The sequence below is a fragment of the Scleropages formosus genome, chromosome 4 (genome assembly GCF_900964775.1).
Source record: "Scleropages formosus chromosome 4, fSclFor1.1, whole genome shotgun sequence".
Classification (NCBI taxonomy): domain Eukaryota; kingdom Metazoa; phylum Chordata; class Actinopteri; order Osteoglossiformes; family Osteoglossidae; genus Scleropages; species Scleropages formosus.
Window position 1 is genome coordinate 21,352,412 of NC_041809.1, and position 14,200 is coordinate 21,366,611.

A 14,200-nucleotide genomic window follows, 5' to 3' on the forward strand; every position below is an offset into this window, starting at 1 on the left:
CAGATGTGAAATGCTCAGCCGGTGGCTGACACACCAACACGTTGGAAGTGACTGTGTACGCCAGACACAGGGATGAGAAAAAAACGCTGTCATAAACCATGGTAACATTCTTGGGTTCAATCGTTCTACTCTCATGTGGTTTACCACCCATGTATCAGAAATACAGTGTGGTATGTTTACATTTTAAGCAGCAAATTTATTATAGTGACTTCTGGCTGCCTTTGCAGTCTGAAAACTGAGTTGCTTTCTTTAGTCTGGTGTAAGAGACGAGGCAGGAGACAAGAGGTGCAGTTACCCGTTGAAGAAGGCTTTTATTTGCACTTACAGCGGGGAGAAGGAAGGGGATGGAAAAGGGGGACCAGGGAACAGGTAGGATGAGGTTTCATGCAGGTCAGGGGGGCTGGGAGAGTCGGGTCGGTCGGGACGCGGGCGTCGTCTCTGGGATCGGGTTCGGGATCGGGTTCCAGCTCGGGTTCATCTCTGTCTCGTTCTCCTCCTCGGTCTCTTCTCTCTACTGCTGGAATAGGGAGTGTAATCATCCCCAGCTGTGGCTGCTTTGCCCCCGTCTCCGCCCCCTCCCCGGGCGGCCTCGGCATGCTACACCTGGAATAACAGAGCAAGGAATATTCCTTATGAAACAATTACTGTTATGCTGATTAAGTGAATACAGGTGGTCCCCGATTTACGACGGCTCGACTTGCGATTTATTCGACTTCACGATGGCGAGCTGGCGATAGACATTCGGTAGAAACCGTACTTCGAATTGATTTTTTTCCCTGCAAGCGATATGCGGTGCGATACTCTGGCGATGCTGGGGAGCGGCAGCGATCCACATTTCCCAGTCTGTCACGGAGAGGCGTGTATTAAATGTTTTTTCAACTTACAATATTTAGAACTTACGATGGGTTTCGCAGAACGCAACCCCATCGTAAGTCGGGGACCGCCTGTAGAGCGTGTCCGTAGCGCTCGCATCTGCAGCTTCTGCGAATTATTGGCGTTTTTAGTTCTTCTTTCTGGTTCGTCTACTCTTGGCTGCTATGACTATGTTGCTCTTCTGCTCCTGGCTATTTTCTGCCTCCTGTCAGACTTGTTCTGATAATGAACTGTAATTCATAGTTTTTCACACACTTTACATTACATCGTTGAATCTCCCTTTTTAATCCATATTTTTTCTTATAACATGGTGAAGTAATTTGTGGGAGACTGTGATTGCCTACCCCCTCTGGGAAGGATACCTGTTTATGCCGTAAGCACAGATACAATTTAAATGTCCCATTTTGTATTGGTGCAATGTGCATGATCTTTCTTTCTTTCCTTCGCACCCTCTCTGTCTCCCTTCTTTTTTCCGTCTCACTGTCTGTGCTCTCTCTTTGTTTTTCAGTTTCTCTCTAACCAACATTTGTGCTTTCTCCCATCCTCTTCAACCACATTCAATCTCCGTTTGACAGCAGATTCTGACAGCAGTCGCTAGATCTCGTCCCTGTGCTGCAGTTGCCACGATGACATGCTCCATGCTGGTGAATCGACAAAGAGCAATACTGCGGTCCTCCCCACTCCCTGATCTCTGCCTGGTACCCACAGAAAACCACACTCACCTTCCCCGAAACCCTGTGACTCCAAAAGGTCCTCCAGAATCTTATACTAAATTGGTTTAGTCCTGGACTAAATTGATTCAATATGTCATAAACGGTGCACCATAATGTTTAAGCATCCCTCTGTGCCTTCCTCTTTGCTGCACTGTTTGCGCTTGCCTTTGAACTAAGGAGATGGATGGTGCCGGCATACGCAGCAAATGTTGGACCTTTCACTTGGTCTCCGTTCTGTGGGGATGACATGGACCTGGCTCACCAGATCAATCCACCAGCTCTTGCAAGAATGTGGTGGTGTGTCAGTTGTGGTCTCTGGTTGTGTTGCAGCATCCAATTACCTGGTCAGTACGGCAAAATGGAAATAGCAGCGGCGGGAGGGAAAAAAAGGAAAACTGTCAATGCGACACCTGCCTCAGCTGTTAAATTGCCCCGTGTAAAAATGACAGCACAATAGCAACTTTTAAATTCTTTATTGTGCTGTCAGTGTCCATTATGGCGTGTTCACCAGATGAGAATCGGGTCCTTGGCCACCTGGGAGGTTGAACCGGGACAGTGGCGGCAGCAATTTCAGAATGCTGTCAAAACTGTATTTAGCTATCATCTGGGGAGGCCTAGCAAGGAAACATTGGAGGGCAAAGCCATTGTTTAGTCATCCTAACACCAGGCATCACCCAGAGCTCTGGTAAAGAGCACAACAGCAGTTCCTACTGTGTTTTGTATAGACGTCCTGTTGCCAGCAGGACGCACTGCGGATTGCACGGCCGGGTTTGGTTCTAGACTCCACAGTTGGGAACATGAGCAATGCCCTAAGAGATTCATCTTTGTGGGGGTTTTAAACAAGCTCAAGCGGTGGCATACCGATACGGTCTTTGTTTTTCATTCAGAATGTGCCTTTGCAAATGACTTGGTAGGATAATAGTCTCCAGAATTGACTAACTTCACTAAAAGGAACAAAACATCTGCACTTTTTGAGTTATTAGGCTGTTTTAAATCCATCGTGTGGTCATCACACAGTAAACTCCTACTCTGTGGGGCAAGCAGTTAGAAAGGGACTGCTGCCTCCCAAACCTGGACGCTCTCTGCGACTCACTAGGTCCTGAATTGGAGTCAGCGTGCCGCAGCTTGAAAGAATGTGTGAGGAGCATCACTGTTTCGTTTGTGATGCATGAACAATGTCTGCTGCAGAATTCCCTTCAGAACCAGTGCTTTTTTGTTTTTATCTGTGAAACTGCACAAAAAAAAAAGTTTGGCTGATGGCGCGGTCTGTATATGTGTGTCTGGCTTTGAGACAGCTTTGAGGGTGTGAGAAGAGACAGTTTGCAGTGCTAACCACCGATCACTCCTGCAATGAACAGATTTAAGCAAAGCATTAAACGTTTTCTTTGATGCCCCACCTTTACTGCGTTTTACCCGGATGGATAAAGCTTGAAACGACGGGATCAATATCCACCTTAGCCATCCCCGCATCTACCATCCCCATGAATAAATAGGGCCATTATTAACTTTAATTGATGCAGGTATTGATTCGGAGGCTTCAAGATAAATGAGAGGATTGCAGAAAAGGAGACCTTTTATGGAAAATAAAATGGTGCGTGAATATGTGTCGACTTCCAAACCTGTGTTCATTTTATTAGTTTACTTGATCTATCAGGGTGGAAGAACAGTGAATGCAATTCAGCAATTTAAGCACAAGGTGGGCTGTAGCATTCATCTCACACCTTCATTTTTCACATATCGCGATGCGCACGTGCATACGCAAACATTTTGTGTACTTGTCATTATGAACTCTTCCCGTTGACTCTCATTTTATTGCAACGATTCCTAAGCCCAAGAAACTGCAAAATCTGGAGATACGTAACAGCTGACAAGAATCAATTCTTTCCAGCTTTTTTTAAATCAAGACTTTTTTTTCTTGTAGGGAAATTGCCAAAGCATCTTTTTCGGTACAGTTTACTAATCTTCTACGGAAATTGTGTTCCCACAATGTAAAGAGCCCACGATGAAGCGCACACACCATGGCGCGGTGATGGTGGAGGAGAAAAACATAAATACTCAAGGCAATGTGTCACATGTCGTATTCCGACCTGTTAAAAAACCCGCTTACCTTTGACACAAAGTTGCGTAGCATGGATGCTCTGGAGCGCTGGGTTCCCTTTAGCATTGCTCTTCTGTGTCCCCTTTCTGCTTTCCTCGAAAGGTCTGTGTGCGTCTCACTGCATCCTGTCTGATGTGCAGGGATCTGGTTATTTGCAGTTTGCAGTCATATTGCGTCGTACAAATGAGTCACTGCATTCATGCGCGAACACAAAATTGTGCTTTTCTATATTTAAGCCATCCCTCTTCGAGACGTTTATGATACTATCTCTCAGCCTCACCACTGTAATCAGGTTCCCTAATGTGGATGCAAGTGCTTTCTCTGGCTGTTTAAATGTGCATAATGTTTTTAAAGAAGCCATTGCACATTACAGGTTATTATGAATTACCAGCGCTAAACTGTGAAATGGTATACTGTATATTTTGCGTACAAGGGCTGCCTGATGTACGAAATAAAAAAGAAACAAGACTGATACTCGTGGATATTCTGTCATTTTCTGTATCTACTCTCACTTTTTATGGACTGTGGGTTGTGTCACATACCATAACTACTATCAGAGGTATAGAATGCATTAAACATGTTGTCAACGAGAAAGCCAAGGTCTTTTTATCGTCTTACTGAGGTTAGATGAAAGTATATTCTCCTGTGGTGCTAAGAATTTCATGAACAAGATGTGATCTGTACTGGCTGAAGAAAAACTCAGAAATGACCTCTGACAGCCCTGACCACCGCTCCCTCTCTCTCCCTCTTTCCCGGTCTCTTAGGCCTCAGACCTGGGGATGCTCAGCATCTACTACACCTACATCTTCACATCACTGGTAAGGACTGCTATTTTCTAATTGTTTACCTGGACAAATTGATGTCAAAATTTCTCTGACAGCTCCGGTGGGGTGGTTCAGTCAGGAGATTGATTTATAGCTCGCCGGCGACATGCCAAACTGATTGTTTCCTCCTCCTTCCCTCTTTACACAGTCATCATGTTGTAAGATGAACTAGCAAGGACCACATGAATTTTAAGAAATCAATTTCAACAGTCAAAATAATCATCCTGCTTCTCAGTGGTCCACAATCTGTCCTTGCAGTATCCTCATTGGCGAAGATTCAGCAGTGGGATTGACTTGAACTGGAGTGAAAATGAATAAATATATTAATAAATGTAAAATGTGTACACACTAAGGAAAAATATATGGTACAGCTGTAGGGTAGGGGGTTGAGTTTGCTGCCTTGGGTCCAAAGGTGGCAGGTTTGATCACCACCTCCAGCTGTAATACCCTTGAGCAAGGTACTTACCCTAAATTGCTCTAGTGAAATTACCCTGCTGTATAAATGGGTAAATAACTGTAACATTAACAGTGTAAGCTGCTTTGGAGAAAAGCGTCACCTAAATGAATAAATGTAAAAAATATATATGTTTTTATTTTTGCATCATGCACTTTGACCTCCATAAGTGTTATTTGCACAACTTTAGGTTACGTCCAGCAAAAGAATGGTGTCACTGGGGATGTTAAGTGTTTACACGCACACGCAGTCTGAAACTGCTTGTCCCGAGTGGGGTCGCGGCGAGCCTAACCCGGCAACACAGGGCGTAAGGCTGGAGGGGGAGGAGACACACCCAGGACGGGACGCCAGTCCGTCGCAAGGCACCCCAAGCGGGACTCGAACCCCAGACCCAGCAGAGAGTAGGATCCGGCCAAACCCACTGCACCCCCTACTGTTAGGTGTTTATAACTTTGCAAAGTAGACAAAAAGAGAAGGTACAAGTAGGAAGAGGCATTCTCTTGCACATGTGTATTACAAGGGAGTAAAAGAACAATGCAGTACACATGTTGCTGTCATGCTCTTGCTATGACATGATGCAAAACCTTAGGGAATTCTTGGAGACTATTTATGGAGGGGATTCCAGCTCTCCCACTAATTCAGGCCCATGGGGGTGGGCAATAGTGCTCTCAAGTCATTCCTTTAGTCTCACTCACCTCCCCCAGGTGCTTGGCGCAAACTAGAGCTCCCACGGATCTCATTAAAGTGCCGACACACTGCAAACGCCAGTTCCTGTAATTAGGAAATGAGTCAAACCAAACAAGTCAAGGCCTTATCTTGTTATGCTGTCGACACGAAGGAAAGCATCAAATCCAGTCCAGCGATCACAGAACGATTCCTAATCCCATTTATCTGCGGCAGGAGCCCTCGTGGGAATGGGAATTACATTGTCTAGAAGTCGTTTCTGCTCCTTTTCGGTTATTGCGTTTAGTTGTGTTTCGTTGCTGCTGGGTTTCATAGTAATGTAAACGAGCATGTTTCACTTTTAGTATTTTTTTTCAATATATTACCAAATACAGTGTATTTTTATCCTGAGTTTGGGTGCTTTCCCCAATCCAGAGGAGCAGCGAAAGGTCTGGCCCTCAACCCATCGCTTTTACCCGGCGTTTTGCACCCTCTTCCGTTTTTTCCATGTCGCTCCATCACTGGTTTCATCACAGCTCCAGTTGTGATAAGTGTTTCCACATTGTCCTTTTTCGTACTTTTTCGTGTCTTTTGCTTTACAATTGAAGTGCTCTAGCGCCACATATAAGTTATTTGTAAGGCAGTTACTTGCGTGAAGAAGGCACCGTGAGCCCTGGATTGTATGGGCACCACTGTGTACCTCCCTTTCCCACTGACCGTTTACTCTCACCACCCACTCGGCACAGCGTAAGCCGTGGGTCTTTACACCATCTTCTTACTGGCTTCACATTATTCGACCCCACCTTAGTCAAAATTGAAGTCTCTTAATAAAACGGCTCCACAGGGCTCCTTTTCCGTCTGGCTTTATCTCAATGCTGAGTGACAGGCGCAATGAAGCTGCTCGGTTTGAACATTGAAAAGATTCATGGATCCAGTCTCTGTATCTTAAAGTTTCACATTTTATACTTGGGTCCAAGGCAAGAGAAAATGTCCTGATATCCAGCTGTGGAGAGTCAGCCTACACGACTAATTAAAAGAAGTGAGAAAAGAGGTGTCACTTTCTGTAATTAGTTAACTTTTTAACGTTGAAATGAGTCATCGCTAACTGAACTCCGCGCCCATGTGACGAACGATGAAACGGAGGGAATGCTGGACCGTAGCTTTGAGCTCACCCCCACCCTGCCTATACATATTTTTTGATTTGTAAATCAATACTTGGGGATTAGGTTTAATGTCAAATAAGGTTGTTTAAACATACCATTCTGTTTCCTCTGTTTTCCACATTATATCATTTTTAGTGTGGCAATAAATACAGCTGACTGCTCTGGTCTTTTTAATGAGTTTTATTCCACTTGATTTGATTGTTTTTTCACCACCCTGTCTGAGAAAAAAACAGGAATATCAATAACTGCAGTTCTGTGGAGGGCAGAAGAGAATTTTCTCACTGATACCATAAATCAATAGTCAGTGATGGGGGCCTTGGGGCAGGTATCCAACTGTGACTGTCTGAGCAACGATCTCACCTGTGACAGAGGACTCAGAACCAGGTGACAAGAGGCCAGAAATGGACACTTTTCAATGTTCTTGTCAAGGTGGGGGTAATCATTGGGGCTGTTCCGGCCACAGCGATAACTTGTGGCTGAAAGTGATGATCGCTACAGGGACTGCCGCTAATCCTTGACCTGCACTTCACACAGCAGGACATCGCAGCAAATTGGGAAGTTGCTCGCTGCAGTGACACCTTTCCCATGTTTCCCAGACCCTAGTCCACACACTTCCCTGCTGTTAGCCTCAACGTCCTGTCCAACCGCTTACCCATGGGCCTTCGCAGGCCTTTCATGTTTTCCAAGTAAGCCAGAGCCCTGTCTCATCTCCTCTGCTGTTTGTGTCTGGTACCACGGTTACAACAACCTGGTTTTGGTTTCTGCTCCTTTCTGTTCCCTCAATTCACTTTGTACGAAGAAGAAACTGAAGGAATGAGACTGAATGACCCACAAAATTCCATTTCCAGTACTCTGTGTTGTATTGCATTATATTTTTTATTTTTAAGACTTTTCAGTTTTTTTCTCTTAGTTCTTTTCAAAGTTATACCGTTTGTGGTTGGCTGTTGACTCTAGAATGCAGAGGATAAGAAGCGGGCCATTCTGCATCTGCTGTCGAAGCAATTTTGTCTTGAGTCCTGGGTCCAAAAAGAACATCAAGTGCCCCAGATGTTTCCCCTGGTAACAACTGTCAACACTTTAAACAGTCCTTCTCAGATGTCATAGTATAAATTGCCCTTGGATAACATTTGTGTGCTTGTTCACTGGGAAGAGAGGGTATCTTATAAAGCTTACTCAAAGTTAGACTCGGTTTTTAAAACCTTAAAATCCCTTTATTTGGGGCGTAGCCTTGATCGTTCATGATTTAGAAGACCATGAGAGAACAGGATGGGCTCTTTAGGGCTGCTTTGCTGTTGAAAACCCACTTACAGCTGTGGATTTAACAGATGTTCCCTCTCTCATTTTGTCTGCCTGCTCTTTGGCATGTTAAACATCACATTAAGCCAACCACAGAACCCTGTGCTCCTTGCATGTTCTTTCATTGAGGGCTTCTTGATCTTGGTTGAGGAAGGACACTGAACTAGAGTATCAGATTTATGCTTGACACAAGGTAAACTGCCTTTGAACCAGGGTGTGAGTAGAGGCCTTGGCTCATACCGCCTGCTAGCTAGGCCGAACAGATTCGTCAAAGAGAGGAATCACCCCCGACCTTAGTCTATGGGAGCCACTCTGGGTCGAATGCCCTCAATGCTTGCCCTCTTCTGAATGAGTTCACCCTGTGTGGATAAGAGGATTCTGACTGTTGTGAGCAGGTGCTCAGAGGAACCTCAAGTCGACATTCATTCCCAGGACAAAACTGGAACACACCGCCAGGCTACAGAAAGACATTAGCTTTTCATATGAAATCCTGTTGCGAGCAGATGAGGTACTGACAGGGCCACAGAGGTATAGAGACTGAAGCAATGTGTCCCTCAAATGACGCTCGCCACATCCTACGGGGTCAAACAGTAAAGCGAAGGAGCTGACAGATCGTTAGGGAATGGTTCCCATTAAATTTACATTTCAGTTTGTCTCATTCTACAATTCTAATCCGCCTTGCCTTCATGACAAGGGATGGGCATTGTAAACCGATGTGCAACGCCTTCCCCTCACCACTATAAAGTGAACCATGGTTAATCAAAGATGACATTATATACAGTATCAATAGAACTTAGCACTTAGTAGGTGGTTTCTTGCATTAAAAAATCCAGCAGAATGGGGAGCTGAGGTCTCTGATCTGATTTTCGATACACAAAAGCATCTGCTGGGCAAAAGCGGGACTTGTAGCGGTAGGCTCCCACCACTCTCGTAAGCGTCATCAAAGTGATTCGTGATTGTGGGATTCGTGCTGCCAGACAGGATTAGACAAATCGCACTGCTTCATCAATCACCCCTCCTCCGCCTTGACCCCCTAATGTCATTTGAAGGTTAGGCGAGCGAGAGATGAGCTCAAACTCTCGTTGGCTCCGAGCTGTAATCTCAGCAGCCGCCACATTACCACCGGCGTTGGCTTTGGTCGTTTGCGCAGTTTGTCACGTTTCATTTCCCCGTCGCTCTGCTACACTCGCTCTCTCTGGTTCTTCACGCGACCAGATGCATGCCTGAGACACACTACACTTGTTAATTAATGATTCACGAAAATCTATGTTTAGGAATCTGAAGGCATTGAGCTTTACCCCTGCCACTGAGCTTTGTTGTTTAGAGGCTTTATCGTGCTGACGTTTTTCACAAAGTCCATACACTGAACTGTCACTGAGCAAATGACTACTCTTTGCACAATGAAGTTCTCATCTGATTGTTCTAGAGTTTTGGGTTTAAATTCAGCTCAGTTCTGTTGGTGTGACATATAGATGTTCTGTTTTCACGTGTTTCCTGTATGTTCTCTGCTTTCCTTCCACAATTCAAAGACAAGTTCAAGTGAACTGGTGATTCTAAATTGACCTTACCATGCTTAATGTGGGACTCTACTATTCCCTGTTCCTACTGGAAGCCTCCACATGACAATGAGTTGAATGTATTGGAAGGCACTCTATTGCCAAAGCTTTACAAAAATAAATACTGGATGAGTTTTTGAGATGGTTGCACAACTCCCTTTTGTTTTTATCATGTTTTCTACAAACTGTGAAGCCCATCCATGTCGAACATCAAAGGGCTCCAGTTTGAGAAGAAGGTTCTTGCGATAGAGCTCCTCGGTGTTAAAACTTGGACAAACAATGACAAGTATCCAGAACTTATATGGAAGGGAGGACATCTGGCGATCCAAGGGGGGATGATAGAGCTGATGGTGTCATCAGTGTGGCATTTTAATTAGCAGCTCAGATGATTGCACTGGCACTCACAGTTGCGATGGACATGTGCAGCTCTGCGGTGTCCACCAGGACAGTCAGGTGATCTTCTCTAGATAACCACAAGAAAACACACCCTGAGATCACTCTTTTTATAAATTCGCTTCCTGTAATATATATATATATATATAAGATATATCATTACATAGTTATATGCACAGAACATGTTTTTGAACATATTAAGCTATATGTCTTCTTGTGAAGTAATTACAGTCAAAGGAATTTGTGTGCCAGTCACAGCCCTGTGTAATTTGCTGAAGTCCGGTATGTTCAAAAATGTGTACCTAGTTGGATCTGACAACCTTAATGATAATTTCATTGTATTTGTAATGAATATTGCTGATTGACAGGGGAGAATGGTGCAGCCAATAGAGAAAAGTGCAGAGATATAAAGAAGCTAATTTTCTTCTTTGCACTGAAATCAATCTCTCCCATTCCATCTCTGAGGTCTCTGAGGTACCAGGTTAATTCTTCTTGTTTAGTTCTGACCCAAGTAGCTCTTATGGGACTTGACCGAAAACACATATTTCAGCCTTCTTTCTACTGGAATATTTTCCCATATATCTGCATTCATGTTGAATACCCCAAGTACTTTCATTCCAAGAAACTCATCTATTGTTGCTGTTCTTGATCTTCTAATAATAATAATAATAATAATTAATAATCAAAAACCCAGTGTTGACACTCACATTTCTTTAAAATTAGTTTCTCCTCCCCTTCCTTGTATGCTTTCTTGGGTTTGAAAGGTTTTAAAACCATATTCAGAAATCTTTAAACACATCTCTTGTAGGCAGTTTTACCTCACTGTGTCCTACAAAACAGAAATCTGTCCATGTCTCTTATGGGATAGCAGTAATAACCTTGAGTGATAGGCATGTGTGATCACTGCATGGGGTGAGACAGACTCTCCCACCACAACCTCTGTCATGCACACATTAAAAACAACTAATGCAAATATCATTTTTCCCTGCAACCAAAATGATTTTAGTTTTTCAGGCAAGCCTCGAGTGCACGAGTTACACCACACTTGATGGTTCCGAAGAGGTGTTAATAAAATGTAAATTCATCTTATCTGACCCAATGTAAATAATGAAATCAGGCTTTCTGAATAAGTTTATCTTGCTTTGTATAACAAAACATCAAGAACATGTAATTTGGTGTAATAAAACTAGATTAGAGTTGCACTGAACAAATAAGCATTTGTTAAGGAACAAATTCACATAGATTACTAGAAGTTTAAAAGACAAACATAATGAATATGGTGTGCAAAAACAAAACATATTACTGATGTAACATGGCATAATGCAGATATGAACTGAAGACTCCTTGGGCAGCTGTGCAATGTATTCCAGCAAACTGGCAGCACCAGATATGTGTTGACAGTTGTGTGTCTATATCTTAAGCTCTTTGTCGGTTTTTACTTGTACTGTTTTATTATACCTTGAGCCGAACATCATTTTGGGGAAGCGTCTGCTAAATGCATGAATGTCAGTTCAAATGAAAGACTGTGAAGATGCCTCTCCCCACACTGTTGCACCTGTCCTCCATGAACCTGTGCATGGAAGGACCATTACCAAATGGGAGGCAGAGACACGGGCTTAAAGGAATCACTGTAAACACTTTGTTGGGACAAAGTGCAAGAGTAAAATACACAAGTGGTGATGCTGGGTGGAACATGTGAGTGATTGTAAAATGGGAACCTATTTGCATTTCTCTAGTCCAATTTTGGCAGGTTCTCACCAATCTTTATATCCCATTCTCTGTCTACAGCATCACTAACTTTCTGCTCTCAAATAAGCAGTCAAATAACACCAAACATGAGTAGTGAGTACATTTTACACATACATTTTTGTTGCAGCAGGGTTAATGAAAGTAACCAGAGTCAAGGGGTTCTAAGTCAACATTATGACTTGCCGCCCGGCGGCCTTTGACCGCTGTTTCTTGGGCGTTCTGCAATTAGCATTTTTGAGTTCAGCTTCTGCTGAGAGGTCACCTGTCACAGATCCTCCTAAGTGTGTCCTGACATTTTTTCGGTTGGTCTGGCAAGACATGGAGCGGGAAGTTATCCGAGGCTACTTCATGTACCACAATCTACATGCAGCAGAGCTTCCTTGGTTACAAGGCGATTATGTAATTTAATCATGCAAATATGATCAAATTGTATTTTTCCTGGAAAAACGCAAATGTTTGAGCACTTTAGTAAAACAGTGTCAATTAGTGAGGCTCAGCTGCTTCTGGTTTTCAGTATAAATGATAATCAGGAAGCAGCGGGAAACTGTATACATACAGCAATTGATGTGGGCATACAATGATTTATTGCCACCAGCACTTTGGGAGCCTTTTAGTTAATGGGATAATCATTGTTTCATATGGCTGAGATTGCATTAATGCTGAAATCCAGGTGTACCGAAGGATCTCATCAGGTAAGCTCAGTTATGAACACATTTGTTTTCACACCAAAAGCTATTCTAAACCTTGTAATGACTCATATCTCAGAGTAACACAAAAATACATATTTAAATAAATGTGCGGTACACATAAAAGTCCTGTTTGCTATATGTTTTGCTATTTGTTATATATAAGTTTGATTTCCATTTCAGTGTATTTCCATAGTTCTTTGTTTTTAAAGTTAATAGTGGTAATAAGTCACAATATTAAAAAATAAACACACAGAGAAGAAAATCTGAAAAACGTTTGAAAGGAACTGAAAGTATTTAAATGAAATTTGCAGATAACATAGACTGTAACCTGGCGATTCTTTACCTTTCCACCAGAGTACTGTGTTTCCTGAGCACAGTTGTGGTTGAACGCTTACAGACCTTGAGTATATGAAAGTGCCTTGGAATTCATGAGGGGCTTCGCTCAGTGTTGAGGCTCTGGGCTATAAGTGACAAACCATGGTGTTCACAAATGCACCCCACATACTCCAACTGTGGACCTCCTGGCTTCATAGGATGGATTCCCAAGTCAGTCCCATTTGGACTCCTCTGTAGCTGAGCTCTTCAAATGCTCACACCCCCCCACACACACACACACACACAGCTCAGGGTGTTGCCGAGCTGCAGTGCCAAACAGCTCCTCGCTGAATTACAGCGCTCAGTGGAGAGATTTAAAGGAAACTGGAGTACCTACGGGGCCAAACTTCTACCCTACAGCGGTCCGTCAGCTTATGTAAATGCTGAGGAGCCCACAGGAGGGAAGCTTGGCCTTTTACAGAAGGTCTGCTCATCCATAAATTCCCAATTCAAATAAGATGCCCTGTTTCCAGCGAGTCTTCTCAGAATTTCCCATTTAGTTCCATTCGGAGAACCTGGAAGCATCCTGGTTAGCAGTAAACAAGCCTGTTTCGGCTCGTACTCGCCTTCGGGTGAGAAGGAAGCTCGGACGGCAAAGGAACCTCCCTTGTGGCCCCGAGAGTCCCTGCTGGACCTTAGCACAGGCCAGACACACGAATCCTTTTGGGTCTCGTTATGCGGGTGATCCACCCGTTGCCCACCCACCAGTGTGGGAACGGACCCGTCTCAGCGGGCTTTGTCTACCGGAGGCCAACGCTCACAGCCGCACCTACCTGGCTGTCTCCGCGTTCCTTGATTCGTGAGTACAACACACACACGCCCTCCCTCGCCGCACGATTAATATCCATTCTCTGTTCCTCATCAGACTGTTAAACAAACCTGTAAAACAGCGGCGACTCAAAGACTTTCGGAGGGAGGCCGCCTTTGCGATTATCAGAGTGCGCTGATACAAGCGGAGGTTTGACCCAAGATCAAGAAGTCATTGCGTCGTAGAGTTAGGCAAGCGTACGAAGCGTCCAGGATTAAGCCGAACTGGCGTTCGTTATCACACTTATTCTCTCCATTCAGTACACATTAACATTCAGCATTCATCAAAATGACTTGAAATGACTGGATAAGCACGTCACTTTTGGGTGTCTCTTATTTCTCTGTTGCGAGCAACCGAGGCCCGTCAGCTGGAGCCATGCTCTCTGCACGCGTTGCATCTTAATTTTGTGGTTTGCTGTCACCTCCTTCCTTTGGCGTGCTAATGTTTCACGCGCAGACAGCTGCGCTCAGGATCCGCCAGCAGGTTCCCTGCGGAGGAGCGTTGTACATCTCCTCCTCGCGCATTAGAACGCTGGTTCGGGGCCCC

At 44.1% G+C, this 14,200-nt stretch overlaps 1 protein-coding gene across 5 annotated transcripts in view; it reads left to right on the plus strand.

Annotated features, from left to right (window-relative positions):
• Positions 1–14,200, plus strand: part of LOC108936283 (glutamate receptor ionotropic, kainate 4-like) — a 205,382-nt gene that overhangs the window by 154,007 nt on the left and 37,175 nt on the right. For all 5 annotated transcript variants that reach the window (XM_018755597.2, XM_029251579.1, XM_029251576.1 and 2 more), the window contains one exon: positions 4,449–4,502. In XM_018755597.2, coding sequence (XP_018611113.2) covers positions 4,449–4,502 — 54 coding nt within the window. The remainder of the gene's footprint in view (positions 1–4,448; positions 4,503–14,200) is intronic.